A 27243-nucleotide genomic window follows, 5' to 3' on the forward strand; every position below is an offset into this window, starting at 1 on the left:
TCTTTCTTTCTTTCTTTCTTTCTTTCTTTCTTTCTTTCTTTCTTTCTCTCTCTCTCTCTTTCTTTCTTTTTTTGTTTTTGAAACAGAGTCTTACTCTGTTGCCAAGGTTGGAGTGCAGTGGTGTGATCTTGGCTCACTGCAACCTCCACCTTCCAGGTTCAAGCAATTCTCCTACCTCAACCTCCTGAGTAGCTGGGATTATAGATGTGTGCCACCACACCCAGCTAATTTTTTGTATTTTTAGTTAGAGACAGGGTTTCACCGTGTTAGTCTTGAACTCCTGACCTCGTGATCCACCCAGCTTGGCCTCTCAAAGTGCTAGGATTACAGGCATGAGCCACCACACCCGGTCTCTAACAAATATTTCTAGATCTGCTTTAATATAGGTCAGACAGTCCACCTGGATCAAGTAGATGTATTAGTATTTGTTGTTTTCAGTACACTGTTGGTGTTAAAAGTGCCACCTCTCAAAATTGTTCTACAACCTTCCAAAAAGTGGTTTGTTGTAAATCAAGTTTTAAAATCTAAAAACAGTCTGCCTTTCTCTTCAAAAAAAATGGAATTATCTAATCACAAAGGCACAGTGTGCAGTTCGGTTTTGATATCATTTGCAGTCTCCTTTTCCCTTATAAAAGGTCCTGTTCAGTATGCCAAATTTTCTAAGTTATGGTTTTTAAAATTTTAGAATTGTATAGTTAGTTGTACAATTCTACTTTGAGGCCCTAAATACTTTTTTAATTTAAAGAGCACTTTAACTTAATGTCATCTGCATACAACTTTCTAAAACTGATATGTGTAGTCTAATCTTTGATGAGCTAGAGGTGGATCCCATGATGAGTTTATGAACCCTGAAGAAAATGGGACTATAGGGTGCCCAAACAAACTAGTCAGTAACAACTACAGTGGTAGTTGATGAAAGATTTTTGTTAAACTACATTTAATTATTTGAATGGAAATATTTATATCTGTGTTACAGACTCTTATAGCTTTAATGCTTAACTGTAATTTATGGGATTCCAATGCAGTTAGGATTTAATGGAAAATCTGAATCTGAGTTTTACATTTAAAAGATACTGTGCAACCATTTATATCTACAAAAAACACCCGTCTAGCACTTAGAACAATGAACAATGCTACTCCAGGGAACTTTCCTGGAAGTGTTATCAAGTTCCAGTTTTGCTTCTTAGCAGTGGACTGAACTTACTGTTCTAGGCCTGGTATTGTTCACTAAAATTGTTGACTCCATTCTTGTGTCTTGTTTTGTCAATGTGCTCTACACCAATGCCTGTGCTCCTTAGTTTCCTTACTTGTTGTTACACAATGTTATTTTACATTCCCATGGCTACTGACAAGGCTACAAATAAAAGAAAGCTTATATTTGTATACAATGCTAAATCTTTTACTGCCACTGTAAGTTTCTGCCTGCTGTGCCTTGTTATGGCTGCTTTTCTGCGCTAATAAAGCTCCCTTGATGGTCTTCTTGTGGGAAAAAAAATATTTCACTCTATGAAATTTTAATGCTTTTTAAAGTATATTTGCTTAGACATTACCACTGATCTATACAACAAATTAATCAACCATATTTCAGCTGGACTTACACTTGCATAGACCTTCTGGATCTCATAAGAACAAAATACACTGGGACAAATGTTTCTCTTCAAAGGATTAGTTTACAGAAAGCATCAGAATCACAGTCCTTCTATGTGGATGTATTGTACATTGGACACACATCTACAATCTCAACATTGGATGGTATGTTGTATCATTTTATCTCTACCATAATCTAAATATAGTAAAATCTTACCAAGGAAATTAATTTTATATTCTGTAGTATGGATAGAAACATTAATCTCTAAATATTAATGAGTCATTCTTTTATCTCAATAATATTATGATTTTATTTTGTAATGAATAGTGCAGGGTGGTTATTCTAAGGATAAATGAATCCTTAATGAAAACTTTCTCACAATAGCAAGAATTTGCTTTCTAGTCCAGGATTTTGTTTATGGATGAATATACTATGTCAAACATTTTCGTTTTGCTTTGTTTTATTTTTGAGAAACCAACTACCATGAGAAAGATCTATTCCCAAAATGCAACTATTGAGATTGACATCTGTCTACTAACATTCACTTGAAACTTTTCACAGACTTAAAAGTGATAATTAATAATACTACAAATGAAACCTTCATTTCAATAGTGTTAGCATTGTGTTTCTAGTCATGTTAATAGACATGACATTTGTTAGATGCAATAATAATAAAAATTAAACTCCACCATCTTTTAAAAATTAACCTAACTCCAGTCACCTTAAAAGTGACTTTCCCATTTTTGAGAGGAACATTAGAATCCTTTTCTTTGGAACTGCTTTCAAGTGCAAGGCAGTGAGTTAACTGATTTTTAAAAAAATGTAAATGCTACTACTTTATTGTCACTCCTTTTGAATCTGCTGTCCCCAGACCTACATTATGATTGGTAGAACACGTATAAGACAGATGGATTGTGCTGGGATAAATGTTGTCGTTCATTAAACAATATTCACTTAGCACCTACTATGTGTCAGGTATTGTGTCAAGTACTAAAAAAGAGCAATGAAGAACACAGTCCTCGTCCTGCTCTCATGAAGCACACATCCTAGTGAGCACCACCTAGAACAGAACAAAGCTAACTAACCAAAGAAGGCTGGAGGAAACCCAGGGATTGGTCGCTTTTAAATGTTTGGTTTTTACTTGATAGGGTTCATATGTCAAAAGACATAAAGCTTTACAATATAAAACTGAAAGTTCAGAAAGCTTCACAAACTACTTGCCTTCAGGTCTTCTTTCTAATAGTTGATTTTAAATACTTTATGTCAGACAATGTTGTTATTATTTGATGATTTTATTTTTAGCAACAGAAGCAATACAATTTTATCTTCTATTAGGTTGACTTTTAAATGGCAAAAACCACAATTACGTTTACACTAACCTAATATTTTTATTTATATTCTTTAGAAATGCCCAAGAGAAGACTTCCTGCATTAGCAAATAAAGGAATATTCTTAGAGCACTTTCAGGTGAATCGGACCAAAACAAATGGGCCAACTATGACAATCCAATATTCTGTTACCATGACTTCATACAACTGCAGTTACAATATACCCATGATGGCTGTGAGCTTTGGGCAGGTAAGCCTAGAATTTTGCATTACTTTTTATGTAGTGAATTTTATTTTTAATTTTTTTAAATAGCCAATATACAGATGGAATATCTTTTAATAGGAAAAGACAATTAACTATTCTAAGGTTATATGAAGATTTGGAGCATGAAGATTGACTTTAAGTATTAAAAAAATTCTTAAAGAAATATGTCAATGGAAAGGAAAACAGGGGAAAATATCCTTAAAAAACAAAGTCAGATTTAAGTAGAGTTTTCTCTGTGGACTTAAAAGAGGAAGTTATGGTCTCTTCCAATAAATATCCTTAAACAGATATTATTGAAAGGAAAGTTGAGATTCTGCATTATGCTTTTAAATTGTTTTCTGTTATAAACACCATTTATTTTTGCTTGTATGAAAATTTATACAAGGGAGGAAAGAAGTGGTTTTTCATAATTCCAGAAGGACCTGAACAATTTTTTACATTTATAATAAATAATATTAAATATTACAAATATAATGAAAAATTTAAAACTTTAATTTCTATAAAAATATTCAATGAGTTAATATAATTTCCTACCACAAACCAAAAACAAGTATAAGCTCAAGATTAAAGATTAAATAATCATTAACCATTGTAATTGGATTACAGCCTCGCAGAAACCTTTTTGCAAAGTAAACAATTTTATGATTAAAATCACTGAAAAATTATAAAAACTCCAAAACAATTGCCTTTATCCCATCCTGGACCAATGTTTTACTCTTAATATCGTCAAGATTAGCATCTTACAAATGCTTTCCAGTGCTTTACTCTTAGCTCTATTGGAAAATATAATAACTAATTCAGGGCTTTGTAGTCTCAAAGCATCTGTGTCAAAATTCTCCCATTTTTCAAGATTTCTCAGTAAACTAATTGGTAATTGTAACCTCTATCTTTAAGTATTTATCAAAGGTTACATTGAAGAATATGGGACTTAGATTTTTGTGGCCTTTTATGAAAATTCAAGTGACAGGTACATGTAATAATATGCACATATGTTAAATGTATAGATCAATAAATTGTTTTAAGAACTTTAACTTTGACATACTTGTAGATTCACATGCACTTGTAAGAAATAACACAGAACTATTTTTATATCCTTTACCCATTTTTCCCCAATGATAATTTTTTGTATAATATAGCACAATATCATAACCAGGAAATTGACCTGATAAAATCCACTGACCTTATTCAGAATTTTCCAGGATTGTGTGTGTGTGTGTGTTTGTGTAGTTCTTATACAATTTTATCACAGGTGTAGATTCATCTGACCACCACCAGAACAGTGGTCACATGCTCTATTACGAGCATCTCTTGTGCTACCTTTTTGTAGCCATGCTGTCACAGCCACCTCCCTCATTCCCTTCCTCCTGCACTCGCTTATATATGGCAACTACAAATTCATTCTCTCAATAATTTTGTCATTTCAAGAATGCTACAAAAATGGAATCAGATGTCATATAATCGTACAAATATGTAGCTTTTGGATACTGGCTTTTTTTACTCAGCATAATTCCCTTGAGATCATTAAAATTGTGTTGATTAATTTATTCATTTTGATTACCGAGTGTATTTACTCTTATGGATGTACCAGTTTGTTTACTCACCCGTTGCAGGGCATTTGAGTTGTTTCTTGGTTTTGGCTATTATGAATTAAACTGCTATGAACATTCATCTATAGGCTTTTGTGAGACATAAGTTTCCATTTTTTCTGAGTTAAATTCCCAACAGTGCAATTATAGGGTCATATGATAAGAATGTGTATAGTTTCTAAAGAAGCTATCATACTTTTTTATGAAGTGGTTGCACCATTTTAGATTCCCACCAGCAGTGTATGATCCAGTTTCTGCACAGTCTTGCCAGTGTTTGGTGATGTCATTATTTTTAATTTTAGGCATTCTGGTAGGGTGTGTAGTGATGGCTCATTTTCATTTTAATTAATATTCCTTAATGGCTAATGATGTTGAACATCTTTTTATGAACTTATTTGCCACCTACATATCTTCTACTGTGAAATGTCTAGGTATAATTATTTTGTCAGATATGTGGTTTGCAAATATTTTCTCCCAGACTGTACCTCGCCTTTTCATCTTCTTCATAAGGTCTTTGACAGAACAAAGTTTGAACATTTTTATAAGGCCAAATTTCTCATTTTTTTTTCTTTTTTGAATGGTGCTTTTGGTTTCAAGTCTAAGAACTTACTTAGCTCTAGGTCCTGAGGATTTTTCTATTTTTGTCTAAACATTCTATAAATTTACATTTTATATTTAAGGGCATGATCCATTTTGTGTTAATTTTTATATACAAGATGTGATTTTTGGTTGAGATTCATTTGTTTGCCTATGCCTTCAATTGTTTCAGCACCGTTTATTGAAACGGTGATCTTTCTTCCATTTAATTACATTGGAATCTTTGTCAAAAATCGTATTTGTGTGGGTATATTTCCGAGTTTTCTATTCTTTCCATTGTTCTATATGTCAGTCCTTCCACCAACACCATACATTCTTGTCTATTGTATCTGAATAGTTAGGCTTAACATTGAGTAGAGTGATTCTTCTCACTTTATTTTTCTTGTGCAAAATTGTTTTAGCTATTCTAGGTCCTGTGCCTTCCCATATAAATTTTAAAATAAGATTATTTATGTCTACAAAAAAAACCTTGCTGGTATTTTGACAATAATTACATTAAATCTATAGACTGTTTTGGAGAAAATTGACACGATTGTGATATCGAGTCTTCCAATCCATGAACACAGTATGTCTCTCCATTTATTTGTCTTCTTTGTGCTTCACCAGCATATTTAGGTCTTCATTTATTTGCATTTATCAGCATTTTTCAATTTTCTGTTCAGGTCTAGTACATATTTTGTGAGATTTATATACGTGTTTCATTTTCTTCAAGCAGTTGTAAATGGTCTTGTGTTTTTAAATTCGATTTCCACATGCTCATTATTTGTGTATAGAAATGTAAATGATTTTTGTGTGTTTATCTTGTATCTTATAACCTTGCTGAATTCAACACATTTTTACAAAGTAGATACACTCATGTAATCACACCCAGATCAAGATAATCATTAGCTCCCCAAGTATCTTCCTTGAACATATCTTCTTTCTTAAACCCACTCCTTATCCCAATAACCACTCTTTTGACATCTACTACCATTAATTATTTTCGATTGTTCTTAAACTTCATATCAATAGAATCACACAGTGTGTACTGCTTTGAATCCAGCTTCTTTCATTTAATTTTGTGAGATTCACATTGCATATACTGTAGTTTCATTCTCTTTGGTTGCTGTACAATTTTCCATAGTATAAATATACCATAATTTATCCATTCTATTGAACAACTTTTGCATTATTTCCAGCTTGGGGCTATTATGAATATAGCTACTAGGAACATTCTTGCTTATGTCTTTTAGCCCTAATGTTTATTCATTCTCTGGGCTAGAAGGCTTATCATTTTAAATTTTACAGTAGTAACAGATAACTATAAGGGATCAAAAACAGGAGAATATAATTTTCACTATTAAGGTTACAATCTATGAATTTCTATAGCATGTGCTGCTTTTGTCAATTGATCAGCACTGAACATTATGCAAGTATTTTTTTTAGCCTGGGTCAGCCACTGTGTAGATCATAAACTTTCTTAAATTGTTGGTTAAGTTTTCAAGACCCCATGTAGTATTTTTTGAAAAATTGTTTTAGTTTTTGAATAGCCAAGACCACATCTCATGCTCCTTTGCCTCTCTGCCGTGATTAGCACTGTACCTTGAACAGAGTGCCTGCTCAATAAATATTTGTTCCTTGAGTGATGGAAGGTGCATTCTGAATTAATGAGGTATTACTGCAGTTCCAGCTGATTGCTGCACAGATGACTGAGTTGACTTTGGCCTCATTATTGCAGCTGTATAGGTATGGCCTGTGTTGATTTATGTGACACTCCTTAATGTTCTGAAGAATCCTGAATACATGAGGCTCATTTATGTCATGTCACAGGATTGTACCATGATTAAATAGAAATCATGTAAGCCATTGTTAAGTTTAATCATTTTATCAATATTTATTTTGGAAATTAGATAATCACACATGAGACAGAGAACGAGTTTGTCTACAGAGGAAATAATTGGCCAGGCGAGTCAAAAATTCATATTCAAAGAATTCAAGCTGCATCTCCACCTCTAAGTGGCAGCTTTGACATTCAAGCTTATGGACATATTCTCAAAGGTATATGAAAAAAGTTTAAAATATTGGTGTATACATACACATATATGTATAATGTTATAAAGTGTTAAATGTTGTTTCATTTGAGAATTACTACTTATTGCTACATGCAAATATATTAATTATTTATTTGAGATATAAGTAAATATGTGATATATTAAAGTCACATATGCATATATATTAATATATGCCATATAAGGGTCAATTAATAGCAATCACAACGTTGTTTCAAATCCTTCTTTTTAATAGATTAGGAAATAATTCACCCATCCAAAGCTAACACCATTTATTTTGATTGTTTTCACTTACAAATAATATTTTTAAAAGTCTGCAAAAATTTATAACAATTTTTATAGCCACTTTTAAAGGCAGTTGAAATTATGATTTTCATAAGTCAAAACTTTCTATAATACATGCATTTAAAAAAATAAGCATTCATTACTTACTGTGATAGCCATAAACAATAACAATAATATTAAAATATAAAAATTGAGAATTGGAATATGATTTTAAAAGACATCTATAATTTAATTATCTAAGTCTGTACTAATCAGTATGATAGCCATGAGTCATATGTGGCTACTGAGCACTTAAAATGTGACTAGTGCCACATGTCAAAATATAACATTTGAATATAAGAGATTATATGCAATTTATTACTCTTAAAATATTTTACCTGGTTTTGTTTTCTTTCTAAAATATAGCTACCAGAAAATATACAATTAAATATGTGGTTCACATTATTTATCAGCTGGACAGGGCTAATCTAGACAACTATAATGAACATTTTGGTATACTCCTTTATAGTAGTATTTCTCTTATAATTTACATAATTGAGAGTATGTCAGTAATATGAAGCTAAACTATTCAGGGCAAATGACATTTTTATGTTTTCATCACTGCTTTATCCATTATACCAGTGACATTCTCAAATGTTTGTTTCTCTTTTAGATTCATGACTTACAGGTTATCAGTATTTTCAAAGACATACAAATTAATATTGTTATTAATTTAATCAAAATCGATTTTTATATTAAAGGATCATTTTAACACTCAACATACACTGACATTAAAATGATTTTATTTTTAATATCAAAATGAATTGATATGAAAACATCAACTGATATTTGATGTTTGTGAATTGATATTAAAAATATTCAATCCAAGGCCAGAGTTTGAGTTACATTACTCATATAATTTTTAAAAATAATTGTCTATTATTATTTTGAAATGGATAAAATTGTATATATTTTATTTCCAGGAAATATATAAATTCTTGGCATAAGTAGAATGCAAATTTTATTTTTACTATACTGGAAGGGGACATAGAGTCTACAAGTGATAATACATAATACATATTTCATGTACTTTAAAGATGAAATTGGTTTGTGAATTTATTTTATTTTATTACTATTATTTTTTTGAGATGGAGTCTCGCTGTCACCAAGGCTGGAGTGCAGTGGCATGATCTTGGATACTACAACCTCTGCCTCCTGGGTTCAAGGGATTCTCCTGCCTCAGCCTCCCAAGTAGCTGGGATTACAGGCACGCACCGCCATACCCAGTTAATTTTTGTATTTTCAGTGAAGACGGGGTTTTACCATGTTGGCCAGGCTGGTCTCAAACTCCTGACCTCAGGTGACCCACCCGCCTTGGCCTCCCAAATTGCTGAGATTACAGGCGTGAGCCACCACGTCCAGCCGGTTTGTGAATTGTGACTTCTGCTGTTTGCCACCCCTCTGTGAGTGCAGGCCTTCCTGCTGCTGTGTCAGCTGCAGATCTGCAGTTTGTGCTCCAGAGTCTGGAAGGATTGGGAAGAGTCTCAGTTACACGAGAGGGAACATGTGCTGGCTACGCATGGAACATCAAGTGGAGAAGCACCTGTGGAAAGCAGAATCTTCTACAGGTTCCCTCATTTAGCTTGGCTTCTCTTTTCTTCTATGTGCTATTTGCTTATTTGGACCCTGTTTTATTCCAAAAAGAACTGGAGGCTATGTATATTATAAAAATGCAAACCATAAACTAAAATTTCTTTAAAAGGAAATTAAGGAGAAGGTTTTTTCTAAATTAAGTTGACCCAGTGTTATCTTTCATGGAGAATGGCTGTTGGTACTTTACTCCATATGCCATTTAGAAAAAAGTCCAGGAATGTGTGTGTTAGAATCCCCTTGACAGGGGCAGGTGGAGCACAGTCAGGGCCAGTCTCAGAACTAAACCAAACTGAATCCAGATGTATGCTAAGGGGGTCCCAGAGAGAATCAGCCTCGCTATCATTCTACCACGAGAGGTGTATTTTGGGGCCTTGGATACTTCTGTGGTTATAAAGATGATCTTTCCAAGTTTATAAAGGAGTAACACCTTAGGCTGTCATCTAATTACCTTTCTTTAGTTAGAGAGAGGAAGAGAATGGGGGAAAGGAGTCAGGCCCAGAGTATGTGAAGGAGAGGAGTCTAGAGACTTAGATTGTCAAACATTAAAAAGATGATGCTTTCAGCTGAGCACAGTGGCTCATGCCTGTAATCCCAGCATTTTGGGAGGCTGAGGCAGGTGGATCACAGGAGTTTGAGATGAGCCTGACCAACATGGTGAAATCCTGTTTCTAGTAAAAATACAAAATTAGCTGGACATGGCAGTGCACGCCTGTAATCTCAGCTGCTTGGGAGGCTGAGGCAGGAGAATTGCTTGAACCCAGGAGGCGGAGATTGCAGTGAGCCGAGATCGCGCCACTGCCATTGTACTCCAGCCTGGGCAACAAGAGCAAAACTCAGCCTCAAACAAAAAAAAAAAAAAAAAAAAAAAAAAAAAATGCTTTCTAGTGATGATGAGAGTGCAAGGAAATAGTTTCTTCTATGCAATGTTGGTGAGAACGAAAATAAGGACAACCTTTTGTGAAGATAACTTAGCAGTATCTTAATACAGAGACCTTCTGATTCATCACTATCACTTATATAACTCTATCCTACTGAAATAATAAGATAAATGTGAAATGATATAGGTGCAAAGGTAGTCACTGAAGCACTATTTGTAAAAGTAAAAACATAGAAACCTAAATCCCCATCAATAGCAGAAGGATTGTTTAAATGATATAACTTTCACAGTGAACACTATGCAGCCATGTGTAGACCCACATATATTCACCTGGAAAGAAATTCATGACATAAAGTGGAAAAAATGTGGAACTCTACTTATGAAATCATTTGGGGAAGGAGAGGAAGTGGAGAAGATAAGGCAGTGGGGGCAAAAACAACTGTGTAAACAGAAAACAAGTCTGTATGGTTGTGCAAAATAGTAAGAGTCATAAGAATGTGGGAGTTATTCTAGAAAAATCCATGGCTGGGAACTGAGATTAGAAAATTCCACAATGAAGATAGGTCTAGTGACTGACGGCCCTTGGTGTCTCTGCTGGTGTCTGTGCATCTACTCTCTTCCATCTTTTCTGATCAGTCTCCTCTGCTTATTCATTATTTCTGTTCCATATCATTTGGCTCACACATGGCCCAGCATGGAGACTCCTATCTCTTTGCTAGTCCCTGAATACATCAGAAGGTTGCCATATTTGCAGAGGAATTTTGTAAAGAACAAATTGTATATACTGATTTTACTTGGCTTTATTTTTACCATTGGAAGAACAAATAATTCCAAAACTGGGTGAAAAACCAGGGTAAAGGTAAAAAAATGATACAAGGAAAAGTTGACTCTCAGATAGAAAGATGACTCAGTTTTTCAATTATTTAACAATAATTTATCAGTTATCATATTCAGAAAAAGCATAGGACATTTTGAGAAAATCAAGTTTAGTAGATTCATTTTCTTTAGATTTATTTTTAATTATAAACATTCAAGTTAATTTTAGTTTTAATTCAAGTTATAATTGATGCAATGTATGATAATGTAATGGTCTTAATTTTTTTTCTTGGATAGGTTATGTTCATTTTTGAAGAGTTTCCTTTAAAAAAAAGTGACTACAATGGTTTCGAATTTTATTTTGCATCCTTTGACTTTTATTCGCCTTTGCCCTATGCTGAAATTAAAAATGAAAAACTAGTGTGGTCATATTTGTTACAACCTTTCTAATAAAATAATTGTGTGTAAAAATAGATTAATGATTCCAACATTATTGGAGAAAAGGCTAATATGACAGTCACAAGGATAAAGGAAGGTGGCTTATTCAGACGACACATACTTGGAGACCTACTTCGTATACCCAGTCAACAGCCACAGGTATATTTGAAACTTTTCTCATGACGCGTGATGTAATTTTAGCAGTATAACTAGTTTATAATATGTTAAAGACCTGGTAAAACAGGGGGATCGACTTCTGTATTTCAGGGGAACATTTGTGTTTACATTGATCAACTTGATAATATTATTTTATGACTTTTGGGAAAATTATCTTCCTTATGATAAAATAGTAGATTTTTTAGCTCTACTATGCCAGAATTTGAAAATAGAGTCTTTCATTCAATCTTTACAGCGGTGATGTAAAGATGAAGAAATTAAACTGTAAAGACATTAGGTCACTTTCACAAGGGCAAGATTGAATGAAATATCAAAGTAGAAAAAATATAAACTAATTTCAGTAAACAAACAAGCAAATCAACAAAATTCCAATGCTTTTGTTAAAAACCTATTCATATACTACTGCTGCCTCTTTGCCTCTGTTTCCTAGCTTCTTGTTTCTTTATCTGAAGGTTGAAGTCTATGTCAATGGAATTCCAGCTAAATGTTCAGGTGACTGTGGATTTACATGGAATTCCGACATTACTCCCCTAGTCTTGGCGACAAGCCCTTCTCAAGGTAAGTTCCTGATTTTTAACCTATACTAGGGTGTGAAAGATAACCAGCAAAATGTAAACTCTGATAATGACTTTTAAAACTGTGTTTATACTAGTATCACTGTTATACTGTTAGCTAAAGCAAGCAAACAGTTCTACATTGTGAAAATTAAAAATCCTATCAGAGAAAAAAGCTGTGGAAAGGGCACTCATTATTTATTTTTGAAAAAAACTATTTCTTTTGAAGCTGAAATCTTGCCTTTGAAGTAGAGGATTTACTAATCTTAAACTTCTCTAGTTTCACCAGTTAGACTCAGTCTTTAAAATTTCACTTGGACACTGAGGCACTTTTGTTCAACTGTACCAGCTCAGGTATTAAGTGGAGTCTTTTATTCTATGAGACCTCTTCGTCTAGGAGAGTTAGTATTAAAAGGCTAGTAACAAGACATCTGCTGTTTCATGAAAGAATGTGATCGTGTTCTAGATTTGAGAATAAGAGATATAAAAATTATTGCCAGGAACTCAATCTAAGGAACACATTATACCATTTCTTCATAATATGTTACTGCCTCAAAAATGTGATTATGCTTTGTGTCTGAGCAACTAAGGACTGAAATAAAACAGCAGGAATAAGGATAGTAAGGGATGGCTTTTTTTCAATCAGAACAATAAACTCAGATGCTATAGTTACATATTTAATCTTGATGGATAGTAGGAAAACTCACCAACTAATTTTATAGTGGTACCTCCTAAAAATTATTAAAAATTTAAAAATATTGCATTTTTATGTTGAAAGAATATAGTTTTCAGACTTTTAAAAATAGTGATGATACTAACTTTGGGATAATTCAGGTTACATGGGGTTAAAACTCTCAAGAATAAGGATTTAATGAACTTTAATTTGGTTATAGTCCTTTGGTATCCTTATGTTTATATCCACTCTTGCATTTTATAATGAATTCCCACTTTTTTTTTTGAAACTGAGTCTTGCTCTGTCACCAGGCTGGGGTGCAGTGGTGCGATCTTGCCTCACTGCAACCTCCACCTTCCGGTTTCAAGCGATTCTCCTGCTCAGCCTCCCTAATAACTGGGACTACAGGTGCCCACTACCATGCCTGGATACTTTTTGTATTTTTAGTAGAGACAGAGTTTTACCACGTTGGCCAGGATGGTTGAATTCCCACTTTTACATGCACTTCCTGAGAAACGATTTCTTACCCAATATAGGAATCTGAATTGCCTTTTGCCACATTTGGATCATTTTTAAAATTGTGAAAATATAAGCATAAAGAAAACTACAAAAATATACATACTCTTCACTGAAAATTAACAGCTGTTAAAATTTTGTCATATTTACTTCCAATCAACAATTTAAGAAAGAAATATTATAGGAACAGCTAAATTTCTCTTTAAGCACCATCTCTAGACCTAGTCCCCTACATAACTCTCGAGGGGCAATCACAGTGATTAATTACTGTGTGTGTATTCTTCCATGACGCTTTAAATACCTTTTGTATATAGCACACACACATATATGGTCATTTTACCAGTTTTGTAAGCTTACAAATGAAATATTACAATGTAAATATTATTTTGCATATTTCTTTTGTCATTTAGAATTCATTTTGAGATATATTTATGTGGTTTTATGTACACCTAACCCATCACGTTAAAGTATTTCAGGCCGGGCGCGGTGGCTCAAGCCTGTAATCCCAGCACTTTGGGAGGCTGAGACGGGCGGATCACGAGGTCAGGAGATCGAGACCATCCTGGCTAACACGGTGAACCCCTGTCTCTACTAAAAATACAAAAAACTAGCCGGGCGAGGTGACGGGCGCCTGTAGTCTCAGCTACTCGGGTGGCTGAGGCAGGAGAATGGAGTAAACCCAGGAGGCGGAGCTTGCAGTGAGCTGAGATCTGGCCACTGCACTCCAGCCTGGGCAACAGAGGGAGACTCTGTCTCAAAAATAAATAAATAAATAAAGTATTTCATGAGTGCACCAACTTACCTTGTTCCTCTATTGATGGACATTTAGATTGTTTACAAGTTTTCACTTTTACCAATAAGACTATACTGAACTTTCTTGTACAAACCTCCGATGGCATACGTGTTAGAGCTACTTTAGGATATATACCAAGACATGGTATAATTGGATAACAACTGGTTGGATGAGTATTCAGTTTACTAGATGACCAAATTGCTCTTCCAAGTGGCTATACTACCAGCAAATATAATAGCAGCATATCCCCTATATCCTTTCCAATATTGGAAGTGATCGACTTCCTAATTTTAACTATTCCAATGGGTAAAAGTTATCACTTTTAAAACGTTTTTTCTGTTCCTTTATTAGTAATGCACATGACCACCTTCTCATATGTTTCTTGGACATTCAGATTATTTTTTCTGCAAAGTGTTTAGCATCGTTTTTCCCTTTTTTATTGAATTCTCTTTTAAAATTTACTTGTAACCATTTACTATATTTTATGTTTACCAATCCTTTGCACATGGCTTCTCTCAGTATATTGCCTGTGCTGTGGTTTAGTTCTTGTTTATGAAAACATTTAAGCCACTTATTTATTCTATTTTATTTATTTATTCCATTATGGTCGATCCCATGGCTTCATGTATCATATTCAAGAAATCTGTCTCTACCTCAAAGTCATCAAGATATTTGATTATATTTATTTCTAAAAATTTGCATTTTATTTTTTGTTCTTAGCTATTTAAATCTATGTAGAATCTATATTGTGCATGGTGTTACATAAGTAGGGTGATCATGTATGTATTATATATATGATTTGTTAAAGATGGATATGTAATATCTATCTATCTAATCTATCTATAATTTGTTGATCAAGCCTGGACACTTTTAAGAGGGAATGGAAAAATCTGAAGTTTAAGACGCTGGAACACAGGTGTAAACCAGAACTGTCCCAGGCATTTTGGGATGTATATCACCCTAAACAGAGGAATCTTATTTTCTTTTCAAATGGGAAGTGTCCATACCACTAATTGTGTGATTTATCCTTTCCTCATAAATTTGCAATGGCAAGTCTGTCATATACTAAGTTACCATATAGAGATGTCTACGTAATTTCTTTATTATGAGAATAATTTGTTTCTTTATCTTATGCCATATTTTCGGTCAGATAATTCTTTCCACTAGTCTCTGTCAACACACAGATTCAAAATATGAACATACGTGGAATAATTCAATGGAAATAATGGAAATAAAATACCATTGACAAATAAATGTGGATTTTTCTCCCTGCTTGCCTATTAGGCTTACTGTTTATATCTTTTGAAGACAGACTTATTTTTATCTGAGAAATGTCTGATTTCATAATAACAGATATTAATATTGTTATTTAAATTGATCATTTTTAGGGTCCTATGAAGAAGGCACAATTCTAACCATAGTGGGTTCTGGATTTTCTCCTAGTTCAGCTGTATCAGTCTCAGTTGGACCAGTAGGTTGTTCTCTTCTTTCTGTGGATGGTAGGTCCTTATAAAAACTGTTAAGTCTTATTGTTCTTATCTAAGATAAAGTGGAATCAAAGAGCAGTATCACAATTACTTGATCATGTACAATTATCATGATCCATTATTACAATTATCATTATCCCTATGGGGTTATGAAATTGGTAACCTGATCTATATAATGCCTTATCTTTTAAATCTTTAATTATGACCACAGACTATTTCACTGTTGTGCAGTGTCTTTATCCTGTAACAGTTTAATTTTATCCTTTTTTCCCCTTCATTTGGAGGTTACATGAAATCTTTTTTGCATCAGTGTGTCTCTGGGATGCAAAAATGTATGAAATGCTTCTCTAGTGTTCCATGGTCCTGTCTGCCCACGTTTTGACAATGCCATACAGGAAGAGGACGTGGCCATCAGTGGGACTTCCAGTCCCACTGAACCTCTCTCCATTAATGTAGAATTTAAAGATCATTCACTTTTTTTTACCTCTTGAAATAGTGAAGGCAATAGTTATTTATTTCCCTAAAAGTTGTCTTTCATAATTCTAGGAGATTTTTCTTGACTTAAATCCATTGAAATTACATAGGTAAATTCATTTACCAAATCCTTTCTGTTGTTTTTAATTTAGATCTTTTATGCATTGTTAAGCTCTAATAGTCAATACTGCACCTGTATTATTGGTGTTCTAAAGAAAAAGAAATGTGTCTAAAGACACATGCACACGTATGTTTATTGCGGCACTATTCACAATAGCAAAGTCTTGGAATCAACCCAAATGTCCATCTGTGACAGACTGGATTAAGAAAATGTGGCACATATACACCATGGAATATTATGCAGCCATAAAAAAGGATGAGTTTGTGTCCTTTGTAGGGACATGGATGCAGCTGGAAACCATCATTCTTAGCAAACTATCACAAGAACAGAAAACCAAACACCGCATGTTCTCACTCATAGGTGGGAACTGAACAATGACATCACTTGGACTCGGGAAGGGGAACATCACACATCGGGGCCTATCATGGGGGGGGAGGGGGGAGGGATTGCATTGGGGAGTTATACCTGATATAAATGACGAATTGATGGGTGCTGACGAGTTGATGGGTGCAGCACACCAACATGGCACAAGTATACATATGTAACAAACCTGCACGTTATGCACATGTACCCTAGAACTTAAAGTATAATAATAATAATTAAAAAAAAAAAGGAAAAGAAAATGTGGCACATATAGCATGGAACACTATGCAGGCATAAAAAAGCATGAGTTCATGCCCTTTGCAAGAACATGGATGAAGCTGGAAACCATCATTCTCAGTAAACTAACAGAAGAACAGAAAATGAAACACTGCATGTTCTCACTTATAAGTGGGAGTTGAACAATGAGAACATATGGACACAAGGAGGGGAACATTACACACCAGGGCCTGTTGAGGGATAGGGGGCTAGGGGAGAGATAGCATTAGGAGAAATGCCTAATGTAGGTGACACGTTGATGGGTGCAGCAAAACCTCATGACACGTGGTTACCTATGTAACAAAATTGCATGTTTCTGCACATGTATCCCAGAGCTTAAAGTATAATTTTTAAAAAGAGAGAAAAAAATTACTCTTCCCAACTCATGAAATCCTTAATATAAAATTCTCCTATCACCAGTGATAGAAATTATGTTTTCATACATATGTCTCTGCTGAGGAATTAAATGGTCACTTTTCAAAAAAAAAAAAAAAAAAGTAAAAACAAAGTTTTCATTTTTTTGGTTTTGTTTTTGGTGTTTTTTTGTTTGTTTCTGTTTTGTTTTGTTTTGAGATGGACTCTCACTCTGTTGCCCAGGCTGCAGTAGTGGCATGATCTCGACTCACTGCAACCTCCGACTCCCGGGTTCAAGTGATTCTCCTGCCTCAGCCTCCCAAGCAGCTGGGATTACAGGTGTCTGCTACCATACCCGGCTATTTTTTGTATTTTTAGTAGAGATAGGGGTTTCACCATGTTGGCCAAGCTGGTCTCGAACTCCTGACCTCACGTGATCCACCCGCCTCAGCCTTCTAAAGTGCTGGCATTACAGTCGTGGACCCCCGCGCCTGCCCTTCATTTAGTTTTTGATCATCTTTGCTGATAAAACCTGGTATTTTGCACAATTTTGGACATAATATATCTGACCAAAAATTTTAGAATTATTAAAATAAATGAGCTTAATAAACTAGCTTTTAAAAAAATTATGACAGTAGCCTGTTTTGGGTACAGTAGCATCAGAAGTAGATTGTTTACTTTCCTTTCATTCTTGGTTTACCTATTTTCTAGGAGTGTTTGATTCATAGCCTCAGGTAGTTTGTAAGGATCATTCCTCTTAAGATTCCCCCACCCATTAATACATGATTCGTTTTCTTTGGATACGCTTCTTGAGATCTAAAAATGAATGCCAATGTTAGTATTTGCAAGCATAACTTTTATCTCATAAAACCATTTGATTTACCATTTTCTTCATATTTTTCTTTTTTTCACAAGAAAAAGAGATCAAGTGCCAGATTCTGAATGGAAGTGCTGGACACGCCCCAGTTGCTGTGTCCATAGCTGATGTTGGACTAGCACAGAATGTAGGGGGTGAACAGTTCTACTTTGTTTATCAGAGTCAGATCTCACATATCTGGCCTGATTCTGGAAGCATAGCAGGTAATGATTAATGGTTTAAACAGAGAAAATTGCATGCATTTCCATCAGTTCAATGTGCTCTTTCTAGTACAGGGTGAAGGGAGAGGAGCCCAAAGCTTCCTCCTGTAGAACAAAGGAGAGTCTCCTTTGAGAAGGCCCAGTGATTAAATGGCCGACTAATTCTTTTGTTTCTTACAAAGCGCAAGTCGGGGTGCTGCTTATACTTACATCTTAGGTTATTGAATTAATATCATCAATTATTACATGTTTCTATAACAAGCACATCAATTATGTCAAGATAAGATTTATTAGTTATTATTCTGCTTACCAGCTGCTTCATTTGTAACCACAGTCTCAGTGGAGCTCCTTGACCCAGAAAAAGTTCTGGGAACAAACTGGGGAAAGGAGGGCTAACACAGAGGATGGAAAGAACATAATACATTTTTCCTGTCCTGCTTCATTTCCTTTGTACGTTTGTTGGTTTTTTTACCAGGCGTAGTTTACGGTTTTGTGCTTTGGTTTTGATCCTTTTGGTATGCTTTTATTTTACATTATTTCATCGCTTATTTTTAAAGTTTAGTTTTCCTTTTACTTAGAAGTATTAAAATTTGAGATTTGGCGAGAGTCTCAATTCACTCTCCTCTTCCACCCACAGAATGGTTGAGTGAATAGAAGCAGCATAAATTTTTGTAGGATGAAGGCACTGTGAAAAATAGCAGATGCTGCTGCCAATGCCCCAAAGCAAATGTGTGTTGCAAATCTATGTGATTTCCTTAAATCACTTAGCCCAGCTCCTTTATGGTTCCAAGCATCAGCACCCAGGCTCAGGTGTGTGGTGGTGATTGTACTCATCTCAAGTCTGGTCCTTGATCTACTGGCCAGTCCATCTCTTGGATAATTAGACAATTCTCTAATGAGTTAGCTGTTATTAACATTTCTTTTTGTTATAGTTGAACTGGTTTTGTTGTTGTTTTTGTTTGCTTTTCTTATGAAGGTGGTACTCTACTGACTTTATCTGGATTTGGCTTTAATGAAAATTCAAAGGTATTAGTTGGAAATGCAACCTGCAATGTGATTGAAGGGGATTTGAATAGGATAACCTGCAGGACACCAAAAGTAAGACCTCTGATTTCAGTCATTTTTTCCTAAGTCTGAAATCTTATAAATTAGGAGACATCTCAGTTTGGGGAGTGGAGTGGTGAAACGAGTGGTCTATTTACGTAGGAACTGCAGGGTTTCTATTATGCTCCTTAAAACTTCTTTCTTCCACATCTTTCCACTAAGATTCAAAGACAAAATATTATATCCACATTCAAGACACTTAAAATCATGAAGAAAAGAGACAGAGACACATAAGCTAATATTAAACAATGTATTTCATTTGAATTAATAGAAGTAGTAACAAAGGAAACATAAAACACAGTGGAGAGAGGTTGTCAGAAACAGTTTCACAGAAAAGTTGATGTCCCATCAGAATTTGAGCATGAATGAGAGTTTACCATGTAAATTTAAGGATGAAAAAAATTAGTAGTCTAAAGATTTCAGGAAAATAAATCTAGAAATTAATAGTTTTCAAAAAATAATACTTTTTCTTTTTTTTTTTGAGACAAAGTCTCGCTTTGTCACCAGGCTGTAGTGCAATGGCACATCTCAGCTCACTGCAACCTCCGCCTGCCGGGTTAGAGCGATTCTCCTGCCTCAGCCTCCCCAGTAGCTGGCACTACAGGCATGCACCACCACGCCCAGCTAATTTTTGTATTTTTAGTAGAGATGGGGTTTCACCATATTGGCCAGGATGGTCTCGATCTCTTGACTTCATGATCCACCCCCTCCTCAGCCTCCCAAAGTGCTGGGATTACACGTGTGAGCCACTGCTCCCAGCCAGGAATACATTTTTAAATGTGTTAAAGTTTTAGTTTAAATGTATTACATTTTCAGTTTCATAAAAAAATTGAAGTTCTCTGTGGAATATTGTATCTTAGAATCAATCATTGTTCTTTATTTTTAAAGCATAGTTTTTAAATTTAAACTAAGACTCTGGTTTCCTTATTACATATCAAAATGTAATGAATACTGCCACTGACTTTTTAAAAAAATGTAGCAGAACAAATGGGAGTATTTTGTATTTGCAATCTGCAGGAAAAATAAATTTGTTTTTTGGACTAAATGATGGAAATGAGAATTGAGGGGATATGATAAACTAAAACTTACTTTGTTTACAATATGTCAGTCAGTTAAACACTGTGGATTAAATAAATACTAGATGTGAAAAAATGTTTTTCCTAATTGGGAATTGCATAGATGCAATATCTGCAAAAGCATCAAATAGTTTTCTTAGGGGGTCCAAGTGCTTAGTCTTGGACTCTGGAACAAGGTCTTCAAAAGATATAATGATGTGATTTGTCAGAGAAGAGAAATAAGAACTATAGCTGTCTATTTTAAAAGCAAAAAGTCAGACTTTAGTATTTAATGCTTTATCAGACAATCACTTTTCCAGAACATCTCAACAATATTGTGGAGCCATCAGAAATCCAATAATATAGATGCATTTGAATGGATCATAAAACCCATACAACTACTACGTCATATAACTTTATTTTGAGAACTCAAGCATGTAACCTATATTCGACACCACAACTTTCTAAATATATGAAAACTGACTCTGATCATGGCTGTGAAATAAAACATCTTCAGAAGTTTATTTTGAATAATCTGTTTCTTTTCAGCCCTTGTATTTCCGTATCTCAACAACTAATATTTTCTAATTTTTTTCCTCTTGTTTTAGAAAACAGAGGGTATAGTTGATATTTCAGTTACTACCAATGGATTTCAAGTCACAGCAAGGAATGCTTTTAGTTACAATTGTTTACAGACACCAATTATAACTGATTTTAGTCCAAAAGTACGAACAATACTAGGTAAGAAATTCTTCAATAAGATCAGTCATATCTTATTGTCATATGTATAAAAATATGTATGCACGTATGTATGTATACGTATTGTCATATGTATAAAAAACATTTCTAGAAAGGCTTTTGAAGCATCGTTTCTTCTGCAGTTTTGCTTCTTAAAATGAAACCAGTTATAGTTTTATGTGTGTGTATGTTTTACCATAGATTAACCTATTTATTATTTTATATTGAACATATGCAATAAGGATTAAAATAGTAATATTTTTTAAAAAAGGACTTTGTCGTCTTTTATCCTTTTGAGCAATTGAATGTACATTTCATCCCTTTGTGGCTGCTACCAACTCTTTCGTTGTTTTTCCTTTTGCCTCTCTAAGTGCTAGGATTTCCTAAATCCAGTGAAAGATGAGAGATGAATTGATTTATTTAATATGCAAATTTCACACTGAATAACAAGTTGAACTTTTTGCATTATTTTTTAAATTTTAAAATACTAGGAGAAGTTAATTTAACAATTAAGGGCTATAATTTTGGCAATGAACTCACACAAAATATGGCGGTGTATGTTGGAGGAAAAACCTGCCAGATTCTTCACTGGAACTTCACAGATATTAGATGCCTTTTGCCCCAGTTGTCTCCTGGAAAACAAGATATCTACGTAGAAGTCAGAAACTGGGGTTTTGCATCAATAAGGTATGATAATGAACATAAACTTGATGGAGTTGTGGAACACATGGGGCTAGAGGAACTGGGATAGGAAAAGAAGTAAGCATTAACCTTTAAGTGTTAATTGCTCTCTTTACCTTTCTACATCTTCTTTTGCAAAATATGCTGAGAATATCTCATAGAACTGCAATATGACACCTAGTTTTGAGACCAATACCATTCAGATCAGGCTGTAAAAGTCTCTGTACAACTAGCCTCATGTATATGTCACATGACTTTGATTCATTTAGGAAATGCGTATCAAGTAGCTTCTAGGGGCTCAGTGCTGCTGGCTGGATTTACACTGGATTAGAGGGGCATCTCCCCTGCATTAATGGTGCTCACAATTTTCTTGGAGAGAGAGATTTCAAACAGAGGATTACACCGAGAGTTTAATTGTAAATGTGAAAAATACTATGCGTTAGAGGTACTAGGTGCAGTAAAAGTCTATAATAGAGAGAGCTGACTTATCCTGAGCATCAGGGAAAGGTTCTCTGAAAAGGTGACAATTAAACCAAGAAATGGGTAGGTGGTGGCCATTTGAAGGAGAGGATGCAGAGTCTTTCTCCAACTCAATTTTCTGTAAGGACTTAGTATTTCTTTTTCCCTGAGACTATTTGTTAACTGATAAAATTTTAGTTCTAGTGTGAGAAGTTATTGGTTTAGAATACTTAGAAAAGGAAGATACTGAAATTTTATGGATACAAAAGGCCAATAAAGCTAATGTCAGAGTAGGAGATGACTGCAGCAAAATCTTGCAAGAAGTAAATGGAGATGAGCAACATTAAACATAAACCTCAGCACTACATCCATCTCCTCTTGGTTTCACAGGGCAGAGCTTACATGGGTTCTGTATTGGCTTGTGCTTTAGCTTGATGATATAATGGGTGAAATTGACACCACACAAAATTGTGTATTCAGATTCAAGAAATACCACGGTTATGCTATGGAAGTTAAAAGTTAACACAGTGGCTCACGTGAATTTTTCTGCCTCTCTTAAGTTACGAGGGAAGTTGGAATGTGGAAGTCAAATATGTCATATCAGAAAAGCATTTACATTTTGAAGGCCTCCTAGCAGACGCATTGTCTGTAACCAAGCAAAATAAATTAAAAACTCTCTCCCTGAAGTAGTGGGAAGGGAGACCCTGACAAGTTTTCAACAAACATGGAATAATAATTTCAAATTAATTTTATAAAACTTTGGTTACTCAAATGTGTGAGATTTAATTACTATTTTTAAAGCAGAGCTACCTTTTTGTTTTACTCTAATGAAAATATAAAATATTTTTAAAAATCTAGTGTATTTCTTGTGACCTCAGTTCTCATAAGCATATTTTTCCATAATATTGTAGGATCTTCCATCTCAAATTCTTCTGCCATTAGAATTTTCAGAAATGTAATTTTCATAGATAGGGGAAAATAATGAATATACCATCCAACCAAATCAAGATTATGATAATTGCCAGATTGTCTATCTTGAAAAACTAGTGTATAATTAAATATCCAATTACTTCCTCTTTCTAAAGAAATCATATCTTAGCAAGGGTTTAGCGAGATAAACCAGAAGAAAGCTCATTGAAAAATGTATCCATTTTTTTTTCTCAGAGACAAATTAAATTCTTCAATACAGTATGTTTTGGAAGTGACCAGCATGTTTCCACAAAGAGGTTCCTTGTTTGGTGGAACTGAAATCACCATAAGGGGTTTTGGATTCAGCACAATACCGGCTGACAATACTGTGCTCTTAGGTAAGAGCTTCTTTCATAGGAAGGTGATTATCATTTTTCTCAGCTTAAAGGATATACTATAGGTGCTGAGTTACTATATGAATATTCTAAATCACAGTTTTATTTTTCTAGTAGTATAAAAAAAGGTTAAGTGTATTTGGTTAAAGTGATAGAGAGAAACTGAATAACTACTTTTGATTTCAATAAATAATTACTGTGTATTTAATGTGTATGCAACGTATAGAGTGGAGGAGTTGTTCTGCAGATAATGAGTACTCACACATGATTACTATCAGAAAAGAAGTACCGAAGATCCTACTATATAAGGCAGAGTTTTTTTTGGGTCTTGGCTGTCGATGAATTATACTTCCTTTCTATAATTCACAAAAAAATCTGATAAAATGTTTGCTTTTTAAAAATATCCAGTATTTATTCTTTCTAGGGTCCATCCCTTGCAATATTACATCATCATCAGAAAATGTCATAAAATGTATTCTTCATTCAACTGGGAATCTATTCAGGATTACCAACAATGGGAAAGATTCAGGTATCAGCCATTTATATACTATGAAAAAATGGAAGCACTTAAACCTGAAATTCATTTGATTTTTATTTATTTTGTATTTCAAATTATTGAGAGACTGAGTACTGTTATTTCTTTTATAATTTGTCAGCAGTAACTGCTTGACATAGAGGGTCATATATAGAGTGAATTAGCGGTAGACTTGAATCTAGAAGGCCATACTTTACAATTTCCAACTTCAGGAATTGCCATTTGGTTTTGCTGTAGTACAGAAATTCCCAAATTGTAGTTTATTATCAGTCATGGGTTTCCAAATGAATATTCCAAATAAAACTGATCATAGCTTTAAAAATATTCTCTGTAAGCTTTCTAAGCAAATTATTTATTGACTTCTAATTTTTTTTTTTTCAAATTGTCTGTTGATCATCACTTTTGGAGTTTTGTGACTTAATTTTTCCTTACCTTCTTTTTACCTTGCTTTCCAGTGTTTCTATTTGTTTTTGTTAAGTGCTCAAATTATGTAAGTAATTAAGTTTTAGTGTTGATTAAAATGTTTTCACTACTGACTGTACATAAATTGCAATGTTGTCAAAGATAATTATTAAGAAATTCTCTTTTTCTTTTAAAATATGACTCAATTCTTGCTCCCAGTACATGGATTAGGTTATGCCTGGTCACCATCAGTCCTAAATGTGTCTGTGGGGGACACAGTGGCATGGCATTGGCAAACACATCCATTTCTTAGAGGGATAGGATATAGGGTTTTTTCTGTCTCCAGTCCTGGAAGTGTAATTTATGATGGCAAAGGATTCACAAATGGAAGACAAAAATCTACATCAGGTATGTTTCTGCTTATTGGGTTTCACATCATGCCACTTTTTCCTAGATCTAATAAAATGATATTTTTTGGTAGATTTAATACAGTATTTTAACATAAGTAATATACACAAATGCATAAGGTAAGTTAGTTGGCATTTTATTGCCCTAGTAAAAATGTTAGCAATAAGGGTAAGCAAGTTATTTTATACATACTCAAGTGAGTTCTGATATTAGAAATATTTTATATTGATTCTGTGATAATCAACCAATTGAAAAACATATTGTAAAAGCAAAATGCAATAAAATAGGAATATATGTTTAAATCAAACCAATCTGGTAGCAAGTGATGAACTTTGACTGACTGAAATCAATTTAAAATCAGTGTTTCTTATAGGACAGCTCAGTGTAAAATGTGCCTTTTAGATTGCCTGTTTTGTTTTGTACATGTAAGATTTTGACCTTTAAACTCATGAAAAAAAATTCTTTCATTTCATGTTGAATTTTTCTTTAAATTTTGGTATGTTATGCCAGACTTGCCATGGTTTTCTAGAAAATCAATGCTGGATCCTGTTTTCATGGAATGTAATTTCGTTACACAAGATAGCTTTTAATAGCGAGTTTTCTTCCTACATTCTGTTGACATTTCATACACTTGAAAAATAAGAAACTGTCATCTGCATGTGCATTTAAATGATCATTTCAAGTCGTTTTCAGTCTCTTTTCAAAGATGCATTAATTGTTTATATTTATTATGTACAATCTCATTTTATGGCAGGTTCATTTTCTTACCAATTTACTTCACCTGGAATCCATTATTATAGCAGCGGGTATGTTGATGAGGCTCACTCCATTTTTCTCCAAGGAGTCATTAATGTTTTACCAGCTGAAACCAGGCACATTCCCCTGCACCTGTTTGTGGGTAGCTCTGAAGCCACATATGCTCATGGTAAGATGGTTAAAGATGGAAACTCTGTTACACAGGTGACCCAGGGTGTGTGTGATATTTCTGGAGCAGGTAGCAGATGACTGGGTCTCACTGTGCTTCTATCTTACTAGCCACGTGACCTTGAATGGGTTTGGGCTTCTCTGAGGCTGGAATTTATCCTCTAAAATAAGGATTGTGTTAATGTCTTCCCACCAGTCTCTCCCCCAGAATCCTTGTGTGCCTCAAGTGAGATGTAATGTAAAAAAGTTCTGACACTATGTATGTGCCTGGACATATATTAAAATGTAAGATGATGTTATTATTTTCCCCATGGGGTCTGGCCTTGGACAAACTGAAAAATAAATCAATTTTATATTCAGTTTTCTCTCTTTACTGTGACATCTTTGATCAGGTCTTTAATACTTTTGTACTGCCTAAGACCCATTTGTCATTTTGTTTTTCAAAAAAGATTTACCAGAATTTAAACCATCATCATCAAAATAAAAAGTAACACAGTTCAAAAACAGTTATCATTCTAGAATGTTATTCATGACTTACAGGCAGTTCTTTTTCTAAAGGAGAACCTGAGAACTGGCACTTGGGAAGCTCTGTGGCAGGCTGCTTAGCAACAGAACCCCTGTGCGGCCTGGACGATACCAGGGTTAAAAATTCAAAAAGATTGCTATTTGAGGTTTCAAGTTGTTTTTCACCATCTATAAGCAACATTACTCCATCCACTGGAACAGTAAATGAACTAATAACAATTATTGGACATGGCTTTAGTAATCTCCCTTGTGCTAATAAGGTAAGAATATAAATACCTCCTTTATACTTCTATTACATGTTCCCAATGAAAGTATTTTGATGATAACCTTGTTATTTAATTTTTACCAGCTTTATTGAGATTTATCACATACCATACAATTCACCCATTTAAAGTGCACAATTCATAAATTTTTAGCATAGGCACAGAGTTGACATTCGTCACACAATCAATTTTAGAACATTTTCATTACCAAATAGAACAAACAAACAAACAAACCCTAAATCCCTTAGATATCACACCTAACCCCTCCATCGATCCCAACCCAGGGCAATCTCTAATCTACTTTCTGTCTTTATAGATTTGGCTGTTCTGGACATTTCTTGTAAATAGAATCATACAATATGTGGTTCATTGTGACCAAGTTTATTTATTTTTCACTCAGCATAATGTTTTCAAGATTCACCCAAGTTTTACCGTGTATCAGTACTTCAGTTCTTTTTTTGACCTAATAATATTCTATTGTATGTTAAACAACTTTTTATTCATCCATTCATCAGTTGAT

General features: G+C 34.1%; 1 protein-coding gene across 1 annotated transcript in view; it reads left to right on the plus strand.

Moving 5' to 3' along the window:
* Positions 1 to 27243, plus strand: part of PKHD1L1 (PKHD1 like 1) — a 157171-nt gene that overhangs the window by 51053 nt on the left and 78875 nt on the right. Inside the window, exons 22-37 of the mRNA XM_023223228.1 lie at positions 1589 to 1752; positions 2994 to 3166; positions 7254 to 7401; positions 9150 to 9304; positions 11497 to 11619; positions 12090 to 12195; positions 15562 to 15672; positions 18164 to 18328; positions 19302 to 19423; positions 21093 to 21225; positions 21714 to 21909; positions 23527 to 23669; positions 24091 to 24195; positions 24823 to 25011; positions 25766 to 25936; positions 26494 to 26720. Of these exons, the coding sequence (XP_023078996.1) occupies positions 1589 to 1752; positions 2994 to 3166; positions 7254 to 7401; positions 9150 to 9304; positions 11497 to 11619; positions 12090 to 12195; positions 15562 to 15672; positions 18164 to 18328; positions 19302 to 19423; positions 21093 to 21225; positions 21714 to 21909; positions 23527 to 23669; positions 24091 to 24195; positions 24823 to 25011; positions 25766 to 25936; positions 26494 to 26720 (2431 nt within the window). The remainder of the gene's footprint in view (positions 1 to 1588; positions 1753 to 2993; positions 3167 to 7253; positions 7402 to 9149; positions 9305 to 11496; positions 11620 to 12089; positions 12196 to 15561; positions 15673 to 18163; positions 18329 to 19301; positions 19424 to 21092; positions 21226 to 21713; positions 21910 to 23526; positions 23670 to 24090; positions 24196 to 24822; positions 25012 to 25765; positions 25937 to 26493; positions 26721 to 27243) is intronic.

Source organism: Piliocolobus tephrosceles, chromosome 7 (genome assembly GCF_002776525.5).
Source record: "Piliocolobus tephrosceles isolate RC106 chromosome 7, ASM277652v3, whole genome shotgun sequence".
Taxonomy (NCBI): Eukaryota; Metazoa; Chordata; class Mammalia; order Primates; family Cercopithecidae; genus Piliocolobus; species Piliocolobus tephrosceles.